The sequence below is a fragment of the Myxine glutinosa genome, chromosome 6, assembly GCF_964187855.1.
Source record: "Myxine glutinosa chromosome 6, kmMyxGlut1.1, whole genome shotgun sequence".
Taxonomy (NCBI): Eukaryota; Metazoa; Chordata; class Myxini; order Myxiniformes; family Myxinidae; genus Myxine; species Myxine glutinosa.
In genome coordinates this window covers 182658418-182672757 of record NC_136266.1, presented here as the reverse complement: position 1 = coordinate 182672757, position 14340 = coordinate 182658418, and the positions used below count along the sequence as shown (strand labels likewise).

The 14340-nt window shown below is 44.3% G+C and overlaps 1 protein-coding gene across 6 annotated transcripts in view; it reads left to right on the top strand.

Annotated features, from left to right (window-relative positions):
• Positions 1 to 14340, top strand: part of LOC137429011 (partitioning defective 3 homolog) — a 455854-nt gene that overhangs the window by 159926 nt on the left and 281588 nt on the right. For 5 of the 6 annotated variants that reach the window (XM_068118986.2, XM_068118985.2, XM_068118982.2 and 2 more), the window contains exons 6-7: positions 3280 to 3377; positions 4591 to 4680. In XM_068118986.2, coding sequence (XP_067975087.2) covers positions 3280 to 3377; positions 4591 to 4680 — 188 coding nt within the window. The remainder of the gene's footprint in view (positions 1 to 3279; positions 3378 to 4590; positions 4681 to 14340) is intronic. The other variant, XM_068118984.2, reaches the window with a different exon arrangement.

Here is a 14340-nt window from a genome sequence, read left to right as displayed (position 1 = left end):
AACCCCAAAACACTAACCCCAGCTCACGTTCCCTGTTAGTGGCTGAATAATCCAACGCTTGGCGAATTCTGCTTCACAATGATAGGAAGAGCAGACACCAAACGATCAAAAAGCAACGTCTCTATGGACGCTTGGCCGCCACAAGCCAGTTATCCCTGTGGTAACTTTTCTGACACCTCTTGTTTAAAACCCAAAAAGGCAAAAGGATCGCGAGGCAACGCTTTCACGGTCTGCATTCGTACTGAAAATTCAAGATCAAGCGAGCTTTCACCCTTCTGCTCCACGGGTGGTTTCCGTCCTCCCTGAGCTTGGCTTAGGACACCTGCGTTACCGTTTGACAGGCGTACCGCGCCAGTCAAACTCCCCGCCTGGAACTGTCCAAGGAGCAGGTTGTCCGGGTCGCTCTGCGACATGACGCGCCGGTTAGATGCGCGCCTCGCATGGCTGACCCCTGGGCTTCGCACCAGAAATGCGGGACCCCCCCGACCAGGGGGCCTGCACTTCCCATCTCACCGGCTTAGTAAAGGAACTGTAAGATCTAATAACTAGTAAAAAGCCCATCCAAATGATGGGTTGCAACAGAATATTCGATGGTGCAGCCTTGTGAGCATGCCAAAGTCTGAAGCCTCGGCCTAGTGTCAGGTGTGCTTATATAGTCTTTATTTATTAGACATCCTGCAGACGTAAATGAACACTCGGTTTACACTGTGCACATTGCACATCACGTGCAGTGAATTTCACCTCCCCGTGCCTTGTATTTATTGTACACCGCACCTTTCCTATGCCATCTCCAGGCATTGCAAATCGTCATTGCTGGGCACCGAAGGGGGCTCGGCAGTGACGCATGCTGAAAGGGAGTACTCAGTTTTCACTCTGGTTGTTTTCTTGCTTTCTTGTTTGTTTGTCCGGGCGATATCTCAGCCATCCTTTGAGCTAGGAAGCTGAAATTTCGGCACAGTAGTGAGCAAGTCCTTTTTCAAAAACGTTATTTTTTGTTTTTTGAATAATCAATTAATTGAGGAGTTATTTAATTATTAGCGATTAATTAAGTACTTATTTAATTAATCAAATTTCCTTTCTCTTCTGACCATTAACTCAGGCACCTTTTGAGTTAGGAAGCTGATATTTGGACATGCCAATGACCAGGTGATTTGGCTGCGAAGACTATTTTTGATTTATTATTTAATCAATTAATCGATTAAGTATTTAATTATTCGATTAATTACTAAAAAAAATTTTTTTTTTTAAGTTACAGATTCTGATGAAATGGTGGTGGTTTATGTGTTCTGTGACCGAATTGATTAATAATTTAATTTTTTAAATGATTATTATTTATTTATTTTCATTATTAATCATTTCTTTATTTTCTTTCTCATTTGGCCAATATCTCAGGCACCTTTTGAGCTCGGAAGCTAATATTTGGACATGAGTGACCAAGTGATGTGGCTATCAAGGATATTTTTGATTTATTGATCAATCAATTAATCAATTAATCGATTAAGTATTTAATTATTCGATTAATTACTAATTATTATTATTTATTTTTTTCAATTACAGATTCTGATGAAATGGTGGTGGTTTATGTGTTCTGTGACCGAATTGATTAATAATTTAATTTTTTCATGATCATTATTTATCATTTATTTATTTTCTTTCTCATTTGGCCAATATCTCAGGCACCTTTTGAGCTCGGAAGCTAATATTTGGACATGACAGTGACCAAGTGATGTGGCTATCAAGGATATTTTTGATTTATTGATTAATCATTTAATCGCTGAATTATTTATTGATTAATTGATTAATTATTTATTGATTAATCAATTAATTATTTAATTTTTTATTAATGATTTATTTAATTAAATTTCTAAAAGATACATCTTCGGATGAAGCACTAGTGGTTTAGTTATGCTATTAGCCAAATTGATTAAGAAAATATTTTGTGATAATCTTTTATTGATTTTCATTACACAATTAATCAATCAATTAGTGTACACCTCTCCCTCCCAATGCAGCCTCTATGAGCTGCACTGCGGTATTGCCGGGCGCCGGATTCGCCCCGGCAATGCCGCGCTGTAGGATATTTAATTATTTGGCATGGGGGCGGTGTACTTTGAATGTTTGTGTACTTGTTGTTATTTTTTTTTTAAATGCTTCTGTACACCGCCCTTGAGGCTCGGTTTGCAAGCCACCATCTACAATTCCGATAGAAGAGACATAATTGCTCTTTTATGGAAAATGCTTTTTGAGTCGTTTTATCCCCAAAAAATAGACCGTAGCGAACACACATTCGTGTTAAAAGATTGGACTTTAAAACCTCCCCTTATGAAGGGGGACGGATATCTGTAGAAACACACAAACTGACATTATGTTTTATATGATTGATGTGAACCATGTCAAGAGGAAATTTTAACTATTGACAAATTTTGCCTCCTTTGAGAGGGAAGGGTGTTGGGAGGGAAGGAAAGATGGAAGATGAATCGGTGGTGGGGCTGGGGTTGGGGTTGATGTGGCCTTGTTCCATACTTTATCAGCGCCGCCAGGTGGAATATTGCAGGTCAGCGCTTACAGCAGCGGTTTGGTCTCCATGCACCGCCAAGCTTGTCGATTCCTTTTTGTTTTCATGCCCCAAACCAAGAACACATGGAAGTTGCAGTACCTGGCGTGTCATGCTGTTCGTTTGCAGCGAGCACGTTGTGAATGACTTCCAATCTCCCAGTCAGCTGCAACCTATTTTGAAAGCCTCAGCGAGTTTTTTAAAACCCAGGGGATGGAGTGGGTCTGTGCCTTGGTTATTTTCCCCTTTTTTTGCTGCATATATTTTCTATGTGCAGCACAAGATTGCATTTTGTCATCATTTTCCTCAAATGTGCCCATTGTATTTCCTAGTATGCCCCATATTGAAGGTTCTCCCTTGTAAACCTAATGCTGCCAAGATGGTTGCCAGCGAAAGAGTTAAAAGTACCAAAAAAGCCGAACATATGAAGGTTGCATGAAAATAACTTCTTTGCAATGTCATCATTCGTATGTTGCATTTTTTTCTGGAGATGGGTGAATATCGGTAATGGATTTATATATTTTAGATTGAGCATGGTTTGGTGTATGAAGCATTGTCGAGACTAGCCTAATTTTGGTACAAAGGCCAATCATGGCTTCCTCATCATCGTGTGAAGCTTTTGTGGGATTTCTCTGCGTTCCAGCACCAAGGTATGAAGGTTTAAGTTTGCAGCGGTCACCACTTAGCCTGTACTAACCCCGACTGTAACCCCATGTTGTGTTTAGGACCATGAAGAGCAAAAGGAGGGTGATAAGGTGATGGAGCGAACAGAGCCCCTGGGCAGGGCCAGCTATGGGTCAAGAGTGGACGCCTGCTTGCGTCGGTGAGTGTCGAACGTGTCGTGCAGGAAGGATTAGTATTGATGTGAGATTTGTTTGAGAAAATGCCATTGGCAATTAGGTCTTGTTCACAAGTCAACTTGTGGTAGTTGAGAACCATAATTTGGTTCTTCACTGTGATGCAACAGCACAAGGGCATTCTGGGTAGAGGAAAACAGTGACCCCCCCCCCCCCAAGTCTTCCTGTCCTTCACCGTCATCTTTACTTCAAACGTTGCGTACTGCTCCGGCCTTTGCTTTGCCACAAGTATCGCTTTGCACCTGTCATGGCCGCATCTTTCTGGAGACGCGTTTGCAAAGCTGATGTCATCTCTTGACATTTGTGGAAGATTGTCCTTGGATGCGCACTGTTTGTGACTGCGCATCGTCAAATGGAATGAATGGTGGAATTGTTGGAGCTTTTCCGCAATCAGGATCACCACACTTTAACAATCGATTGATTCCCATCAAACACGAGCGAGTAAATTTGATTCACAACCTCTCAAGGGTTTTTGGAGCTCATGTAATCATCACTTCGATATACTATCGGTTTGTCCATTCTCTACCACGTAACGTTGTCATTCGTTAGATAAGGTTACACTCATGTCTCTTGATGTCCTTGGCATGTATGTGATTTACGTACTTAAATACTCGTACAAGCTCCTCCATGAGCCTGAGATAATCTGTCGGAATTTAAAACAAGATTAAAAGCATGAAATGACAGAAGGGGTTAAAAAGGCAAGTGGGTAAGTAGTGAAAAGTGAGGGGTCGGGCAGGAGAGGGCTTTGAGGGGTTGGGGGGTAAAAATGACATGGACAACCAATGATGACAATTGACAATCATTGTAATAATGACAGTGACAACCTTCACTCTACTTTAACATTTCTTCGTTTTGGGGAAGAAGAAGACTGCATTTGGTCAGATCAATAGTAATAAGCTTCCGTCCATTCCCATGCTGCTGTTCTTGTTATCAAGCACAAAAAATGACTTTGTCCAATTTGCTGCATTTCTGAGGTTTGCCTCTAAAAACTTGTTAAAATAACTTGACATTGACAATATCTGAGGACATCTGATGTGAGAAATGAAAATGAATGTGTGATGTGGCTCAGGTCGGAAAAGATTTGGGCATTTGCTGGTTGTTTTGATGAATCCGGTAGAGAATGCGAAGCTTTGTTTTGAATCTCCACCCGAATTCTGTTTTCTTGCCTTCATTCTGGAGCGCCGCCAACATGATAAGGCTTCTGGAGTTTGGCAATGACAAGACCCCTCTGGGCATCCACCTGGTGCCCTTTCATACCACTGTTGGAAGGTAATGCCGACGTTACATAATTTATATGTTGCCTTCAATGCGCTCGTTTATTTGGCTTCAACTGTCAACTTGAAAATTAATGCATACATAAAATGTGTGTTGGTTTATGAGAATTGGTTTTTGCATTTGGTTCAAGGTGCCTTTTAGTAACCACTAGCCGTGTCGACTTATCGCTTCTCTGATGGGTTTAATCAAGAGACAGGATGCTGAACTTCACAAAAATATTGTATGCCTATCGGTGAGTCTCAATGACTGCTTATAGAACAAAGATGATGTCTGGATGCCCCAAAATATGTCTTCCGAGGTCGCTTTTGGCCGTAACAGCGAGTGATCACAGGAAAAGGTGACCCAAATATCTTACACACAAAATCGGTGATTGATGGTCGGACCCCGATATATATATGAACTTGGGGACGACGAAGAAGAAGACCTTTGTTGGTCGAAAGCTTGTCGAAAATTAAAGATCGACCGTCCTGAAGCTACGTCCGCGTCTGATTTAATCTCCCGATTATATATATATATATACATATATACATATATATATATATATATATATATATATATATATATACTAGCTTGGCTCGGCTCGCTGCGCTTGCCTCACCAAGCGTCGATACTGAGGAACGGGCTTATTTTAGCTGAGGCTAATGACTGTACCTGAGTTGCTGTGTTGTCATGATTTTCACCAATCATAATACAAACAATTGCTTTGCACAAATGTATTTGTTGTGTTTGTGATATTACATTTTTATAGGCAATTTAGGTTGAAGATTTAGGTTGAATGTTTTTTTTTTCAAGAAAGAACCCCTCAGCACATACATAGGGGAGGGGTAGGTGCAGACTGGAAGTTTGGGCCGATTACATCTCACCACCACGTCATTTAAAAACACCTCACCACCAAGTAATTCAAAACACCTCACCACCACATAATTCAAAGCACCTCATCACCAACTAATTCAAAACACCTCACCACCACCTAATTAAAAACACCTCACCACCACGTAATTATAAATACCTCACCACCACGTAATTCAAAACACCTCACCACCATGTGATTTAAAAACACCTCACCACCATGTGATATAAAAAAACCTCACCACAACATCATTTAAAAACACCTCCACCACCACATAATTCAAAATACCTCACCACCACGTGATTCAAAACCACCACAACGTTATTAAAAACACTTCACAACCACGGAAACAAAAGTTTGAGGGAGTCGTTAAGTGACAACACAGACACTGCCCAGATGTGTCGATATCTATCTATAATTATTCCAGTAATCTCTGTGTGTGTGTGTGTTTGTCTGTGTGTCTGTGACCGCTGTTTCTCGACAACCACGGGTCCGATATACTTGAAACTTGCCAGGTATATTGCTGGGGACCCGAGGATGTGCCTTTTCAAGGTTTCATATTAATCGGAGAAGTAGTTACCGAGCTATGGCGATTTCTTTACCAAACTCCGCAAGCCGTTCGCTTTGGACCAAACCATTTCATGTAAATAGAGGGGGGGGGGGGGGGGGATTGTCACCGTACTCGCAAGCCGTTCGCTTTGGACCAAACCATTTCATGTAAATAGAGGGGGGGGGGGGGGATTGTCACCGTACTCGCAAGCCGTTCGCTTTGGCTTTGCGAATGGACCAAACCATTTCATGTACATAGAGGGGGGGGATTGTCACCGTACTCGCAAGCCGTTCGCTTTGGCTTTGCGAATGGACCAAACCATTTCATGTAAATAGAGGGGGGGGATATAATTTTAGATATATATATAGTACGGGCATGCCCTAGTATAGATAAATGACTGTACCCGAGTTGCCGTTTTGTCATGGTTTAAATGAAACCAATCATAATTCAAACAATTATTTTGCACAAATGTATTTGTAATATACGTGATATTGTAGGAGCTGTGCTCCAACATAAATCGGAAGAATGGACGCGACAAAAAGCTGGAATTCGTCCGAGTTTCTTTATTGTGTCAAATCAACTCGGGTACTCTGAAAAGCCCGTTTATCGGGCAGCAATATATATACACATTATCCCGGAGCGTTTGCCCGGGAAAGGCGAGACCGGGCGTGCCCGGGCGTCCTGGGCGAACCCTGGAAAGGCGAGTCTGGACATGCCCGGGCGTCCTGGACGAGGCCTGGCAAGTCGAGAGCGGGCATGCCCGGGCGTCCTGGACGAGCCCTGGAAAGGCGAGGCTGGGCGTGCCCGGGTGTTCTGGGCGAACCCTGGAAAGGCGAGTCTGGACATGCCCGGGCGTCCTGGACGAGGCCTGGCAAGTCGAGAGCAGGCATGCCCGGGCGTCCTGGATGAGCCCGGCATGGTGATCGCTCCGCGTCCTCGGTAGGTGCAATGCGATTGTGTATACCCAGCGGTAGCCGCTACACAATCACATTTTATAAACAATTGAAGTTGAAAAAAATAAAATCCCCAAAAAATTCCAAAAAAACAAAAAAACAAATTGCAACTAGAACTGCCACTTTAAAACTGCTGGCAGTGATGACCGGTTTACTCGCACCCACTTTTGATGCAACCCCACTGTTGATACAACCCCACTTTTGATACAACCCCACTTGTGATACAACCCCACTTTCATTGGACATGCTTTGACACAACCCCCTTGGATACAACCCCGACACACACACACAGACACACACAAACACGCGCACACCCCTCCCCCCATGCGCACACACACATCCCCCCTACACACACACACACACACACACACACACACACACACACACACACACACACACACACACACACACACACACACACACACACACACACACACACACACACACAACACACACACACATACACACACACACATCCCCCCTACCCCCACCTACACACACACATCCCTCCACCCCCACAAACATACACATCCCCCCTACACACACACACACACACACACACACACACCCCACTCCCAACACACACACACACATATCCACACACACACACACCACACCCCCAACATACACACACACACACACACACACACACACACACACACACACACATCCACACACACACACACACACACACAAACACGCGCACATCCCTCCCCCCACACACACACACATATCCAGACAAGCACGCATCCCCCTTCCCCCAACCCCAAGACACATCCCACACACACATCCCCCGACACACACCCCCATGCCCCCCCCCCACACACACATCCCCACACACACACACATTCCCCCTACCCCCCACCCACATACACACACATACACACACACAAACACATGCACACGTCCTCCCACCCCCACCCCCAACACAGACACACACACACACACATATATCCCCCCACCCCTAACACACACACATGCACACATCCCCCCCACCCCCAACACACACACACAAACACACACACATATCCCCCACCCCTAACACACACACAAACACATGCACACATCCCCCCACCCCCCCAACCCTAACACACATGCACACACACAAACACCCCCACACCCCTCCCCCCACACGAACACCCCTCCACACATACACCCCTCCACACACACACATATCCACCCGCCCCCTCACACCCACACACACACACACGCACATCCACACATCCACACACACACACACAAACACATGCACACATCTCCCCACCCCACTCCCAACACACACACACACACACACACCCTCCACACATACACACACACACACACACACACACACACACACACACACATATCCATCCCCCCCCTCCTCCACATGCACACCCCAACCCCTCCACACACACACACATATCCCCCCCCCCAATCCACACACACACACACACACATATCCAACCCCCCTCCTCCACACGCACACCCCAACCCCTCCCCCCCCCCCACATACACACATATCCCCCCCCCCCCAACCCACACACACACACACAGACATCCACACACACGCACATCCATACACACACACACAAACACACACACATCCCCCCACACCATCCATTTTTAAAAATATTTTCGTTTAATTAACGATATCTGCCACCCGTGGAAGAACGTCCTGCCGTTGCATGACGTCATCCGTGGCCCGTGCCGTATGTCAGCGTAGAACGAAGTATCCCGTCGATCGTACTTGGTCAAATTTTTCATGATTGTCACCAAATTTGTTGTGGTATTTTGTTAACTCATCCGAGGCAATACGACAATCGAAATCCGATTTGAAATCGGAGCCAAATTGACGCGGCAAGGTGTGCCTGCACGTGTGGATATTTTACCTGTGGAAGATTCACTTTGGAAATGCCACCCATTTAAAATGTTAGATTTTGGATAACTTCGTCATTTTAAATCGGATTTCCACAAAATGATGGTCACCATTGCTTGCAGATACCTCTCTTTCTCCTTAAAATTGAAGACAGGATGAACTTCAGAGCGAGAAATAAGCCGAGGCGGCGGAGAGTTTTACAATGTTATTTTCCAATGTAAATGACAATATCGTGTAGTTTTACGAAAATTCATCAGAATTTGCCCAGATTTGTTGCATTCGAATGTTAACACCCTCTAGCGACTGCCAAATCCGAAGACAATTTAATTTCGAGCTACCCTTAGCTCGTGAGGTGGTTATGTCACATGGCCTGGTCAAAAAAAATGTTGTGGTTCTTCTTCTTCAGGCAATAACAACTTCTAGTTTCCAGACCGTACATCCAATCATCTTGAAATCTTGCACACTTGTTACTCTTCATGTCTTCTACTACAGTATGAAGTTTCACGTCGATCAATAAAGTGATTCAAGAGATATCCATTTTTAAAAAAAAAAATCGTTTAATTAACGATATCTGCCAAACCACGTGACCTATCGCAAATTCTAAAATGACATTTTAGTAGACTGACATGCTGAACAGATCTGTGAATTTTCTCCTCGATTGGATCAAAAATGAGGGAGGAGCTAGGTTTTAAAGGTTCATGCTTAAAAACGTCATAACTCTGAAACCATGTGTCGGATGATGTCGTGCTCGCTGACGCTTTTGTTCGTCATGGGTATGCGATTCTGCTTGCAAAGTTTGGCCTCGATCTGTTCAGCCGTTGCAGAGAAAAATGGATTTTCGTGTTTTCACGAAAAACAAGATGGCGGCCGAACCACGTGACCTGCGACGTCATAATTACCATTAAAATATTCTACAGACCGAGTGCCTCCTATGGTGAAAATTTTATCTCAATCGGCCCTATTATTGCAGAGAAAATGTTTTTTAAAGGAAATTAAAACTGAAAATGGCAAAAGCACTGGGAGATGTGGCCTGGCAGGACAAAATGGTGTGTTTGTTCCTCTTTCAACAATAAAGACTTTAGCTTCGCGACCGTACATCCAATCATCTTGAAATTTTGCACACTTGTTCCACCCGATGAGAGCTACATTGTATTAAAAATTCAAGTCGATCCATGCAGTGGTTCAAGAGTTACAAGCTTTTTAAAATTTAACTCCCATTATTTATTGCGGCCAAACCATGTGACTTAAAAAAACGTCTCAAGTAACGATTAAACATCCCCCCATGAGGAACATTTGTGTAAAGTTTCCACTCGATACATCCACAAATTATGGAGGTGATTCCATTTCTAGTTTGAGATTTTAAAACGTCATAACTCTGAAACCACGTGTCGGATGACGTCGTGCTCGCTGACTTTTTTGTTTGTCATGGGTATCCGAATACGCATGCCAAGTTTGGGCTCGATCCATTCAGCCGTTGCGGAGAAAAAGGGTTTTTTGTGTTTTTTCACGGAAAACAAGATGGCGGCCGAACCATGTGACGTATGACTTCGAAAATTTTCGCATTCTGAGTTTTTTTACACTAAGCATCTTGGGGAAAAATCTCTTTTTCGGGGGAGAAAAACTGTGTTTGACGAATTCTAACCTCTTAACGTTAGCATTTTTGATATACTCAATACACATGTTTTTTGTTCCCATTGCAGAGTTCTTTAGAATGAGCCATTCCTCAAATTTTTCCATTGAGCCGTTTCGGAGATACAGAGGGGCAAAGTTGAAGGTGTTTTACAAGATGGCGCCCATACCACGTGTCCTATGACGTCATCATTAGCACTATAAAATTCTACGAGCCTAGCCGATCATTTGATGAAAATTTCCTGTCAATCCGACCAGCGGTTGCTGAGAAACTTAATTATGAAGTTTTCGGAGGTGCAAAATAGGGTGGAAGAATAATAAGAAAAACTCTAGCAGTAATAATAGGTTACTCTCCATTTCATGGAGAGTAAACCTAATTAAAAAAAAAAAAATACCCTTAGGACATACCGACGGGAGAGATATGTGCATACCAGAACTTTGGTACGATTTCACAAAAGTTTGAGAAAGTAGTTCAGTGACGACACAAGACAACACAACACACAACACAGGACAGGACAGACGCTGCACAAATATATATATATATAAAATATATATATATATATATATATATATATATATATATATATATATATATATATATATATATAAAAAATTATATATATATATATATATATATATATACACAACAACAACAACAACATGCATTTTAAAGGCCATTTTCCCTGCTAGAGCAGGGGTTAGCCTTGCGGCCCCATGACAATCTTCTCCATTTTGCCCTATTTTCTGCATCTCTCCTTGTTAACCCCCTTGCCCGCATTTCTTCTTCCACCATCTTCAGCCAAGTCTTTCTCGGTCTTCCCCGTCCTCTACTTCCTTCAACATTCATTTCCATCACTCTTCTCAACCAGTCACTTTCATCCTCCCTCAACACATGACCAAACCATCTCAGCCTGTTCCTCTTCACAGCATCCATCACAGGCTCTATTCCCATCATCTTTCGCAATTCATCATTTGTCTTCCTCTCTCTCAACGATACTCCACACATCCACCGAACCATTCGCATTTCCACCCTTTCGAACCTTCGTTGCTGCTCTACGTTCATTACCCATGTCTCGCTCCCATAAATCATAACACTTCTCACACATGCAGCATACACCTTTCCCTTCAGCTTCAATGACACTCCCCTCATCATCAGCACGCCACTCAGTTCCCGAAACTTCTTCCATGCACATCTCACTCGAGCAACCGTTGCCGAGTCTGATCCACCTTCTCCATTCAGCATGTCTCCGAGGTAGCAAAATGTTTTCACACCATCCAGCTTCACGCCGTCTCCAAGATCCAACTCAACATTTCCTCCATCCGCAGCTCCCTCTGTGCACACCTTACATTTGAATGTAGCTGCCACACTGGTTAATGACCCTCTCAGACCACTACATTTTTGATGAACCCACTCAGCGCACATTGTACATTGAATGGAGTTCACTCCGACACCCTTCCTACACACAGCACAGGGCCACTTCCCAGTTCTTTCCACCTCACCACATGCTTTACCACTTGCCATCACCTTCGTCTTTCCGATATTCACCTTCAGACCTTTTGTCTCCATACATTCCTTCCACGTGTTCATCTTTTCCTTCAGTCCATCCATACTTTCCACAATCAACACCAGATCATCTGCATACAACAACTCCCACGGTAAACCCTCCTTTTGTTCTGAGCCAGCACCTCCATCACAGCTACAAATAGTAGTGGACTTAGTACCGACCCCAGATGCACTCCCACCTTCACCTCAAACTCACCACTGTTCCCGTCCTTCGTCCTTACAGCTGTGCGCGCTCTTTTGTACATTGCCATCACTACTCTGATCAACCATTCCTCCACTCCTAACTTCCTCAATGCCCATGTCAATACTTTGCGTGGTACCCTATCGAATGCTTTCTCCAGATCAACAAACCCAAGAAACAACTTCTACCTCTTCTCCATGTACTTCTCCTGCAACTGCCTCACAATGAAAAGCGCGTCTGTCGTTCCTCTTCCTGGCATGAATCCAAACTGCATTTCGTCGATCTTCACTTTCTTCCTTATCCTCCTCTCCAACACCCTTTCCAATACCTTCATTCCATGCTCCAATAACTTTATCGCTCGGTACGAGCCACACTCCAGAGGGTCACCTTTCCCCTTGTATAGAGGGACGAGGGTACTCAGTTCCCAAGCCACTGGAATGCGGCCGTCTTTCACCACCAGATTACAGATCTCTGTCATTCTCTTCACACCCCAACTTCCTGCTGCCTTCAACATATCTCCCACAACTCCCGTCGGCCCTCCCGCTTTTCTACCCTTCATTGCTTTTATCGCTTCCTCAACTTCCTTCTCAGTTATCTTCTCTGCCGGTCCTAAAACAGGGTTACTCTCTATGTTGCCATCCCATTCATTCTCTGTATTCAACAGCATTTCCATATATCTTTTCCATCTTCCTTTAATTCCATCTGGGTCGACAACGATTGGTCCCACTTCATCCTTCAAGCAACTCACCCCCATCACATCACACCTCTCTTTCGCTATCTGCTTTGCAATCCTGAATACTGCTTTCTGACCCTCTTCCGAATCCAAGCGTTCTCCGAACATTTTCCTACATGCCTCCTGCGCTTTTGCTACCTCTTTCTTTGCAGCCTTCCTGGCTGCCTTATAACTTTCATGCTCTGCTGTTTCTGCTCCAGTACCCTTCGCCTTCTGCCACTCCTTGAACTTCTTCCTCTTCTCGTCAATCCTCTTTCCAACTTCATCATCCCACCACCATGTTTCCGAGTGCCTCGGTGGTCCTTTTGTCCATCCACATACCTCACCAACGGCTCCCAACAGACTAGCTTTCATTGACATCCAACCACTTTCAAGCTCAACCACATCATCCTCGACCCGACTCAGCCTCTCTTTTAATGCCTCCCTTACTGTCACCTCTTTCAACCTCCACACCTTCATTCTCGGTTGGTACTTCACCCGCCGAGCTCTCCTCGCACCTTTCACCCTTACGTTGCAGACAACCAAGTGGTGCTGTGAAACAGCCTGCTCCCCCGGGATCACCTTTTGTGTCCCGGAGGTGCCCCCTATCTCGCCTACGCACCATCAGGTAGTCAACGGTTGTCGTCGACCCACCTGACGTGTATCTAACAAGCTTATTATCCTCTTTCTGGAACTGAGTATTACAAATCAACAAATCAGCTCCATCAGCAAACTCCAAAATCCTTTCACGTTCTCCATTTCTCACACCATATCCGTAACCCCCATGAACTCCGTCAAAACCATCCATACTCCTTCCCACATGTCCATTTAGGTCTCCTCCTACCACAACAAATTCCTCATCTTTCACGTTTTCCATCAGCTTCTCTATCGCACACCAGAACCTGGCCTTTTCTTCATCACTTCGACCAACCTGCGGAGCATATCCCGAGATGACGTTCACCAAGAGCTTTCCAATCATCATTTTCACCATCATCAACTATCACTCACTCTCGTCACACTCACCACACTGTCTACAAACTCCCTCAGAAAACAGGACACCAACACCATTCACGCCCTCCAGGCACTCTTGCCACACAAACTTGTATTTCTGTCCCTGCCTACCCTTCACCATTCTCACACCACTTCCCTTCCATCTCGTCTCTTGCACACAACATATGTCCGCTCTTCTTCTGACCAATACTTCCACCACTTCTCCTGATCTCCTGTCATTGTCCCTACATTCCATGTCCCAAACCTCAGAAACCGATCTCCACTTCGGGCTGTACCCTGCCCATATGTAGTTGTAATTGTCATGGTTCTCTTTTTGAGGCAACGTTTTTATGGCCGGATGCCCTTC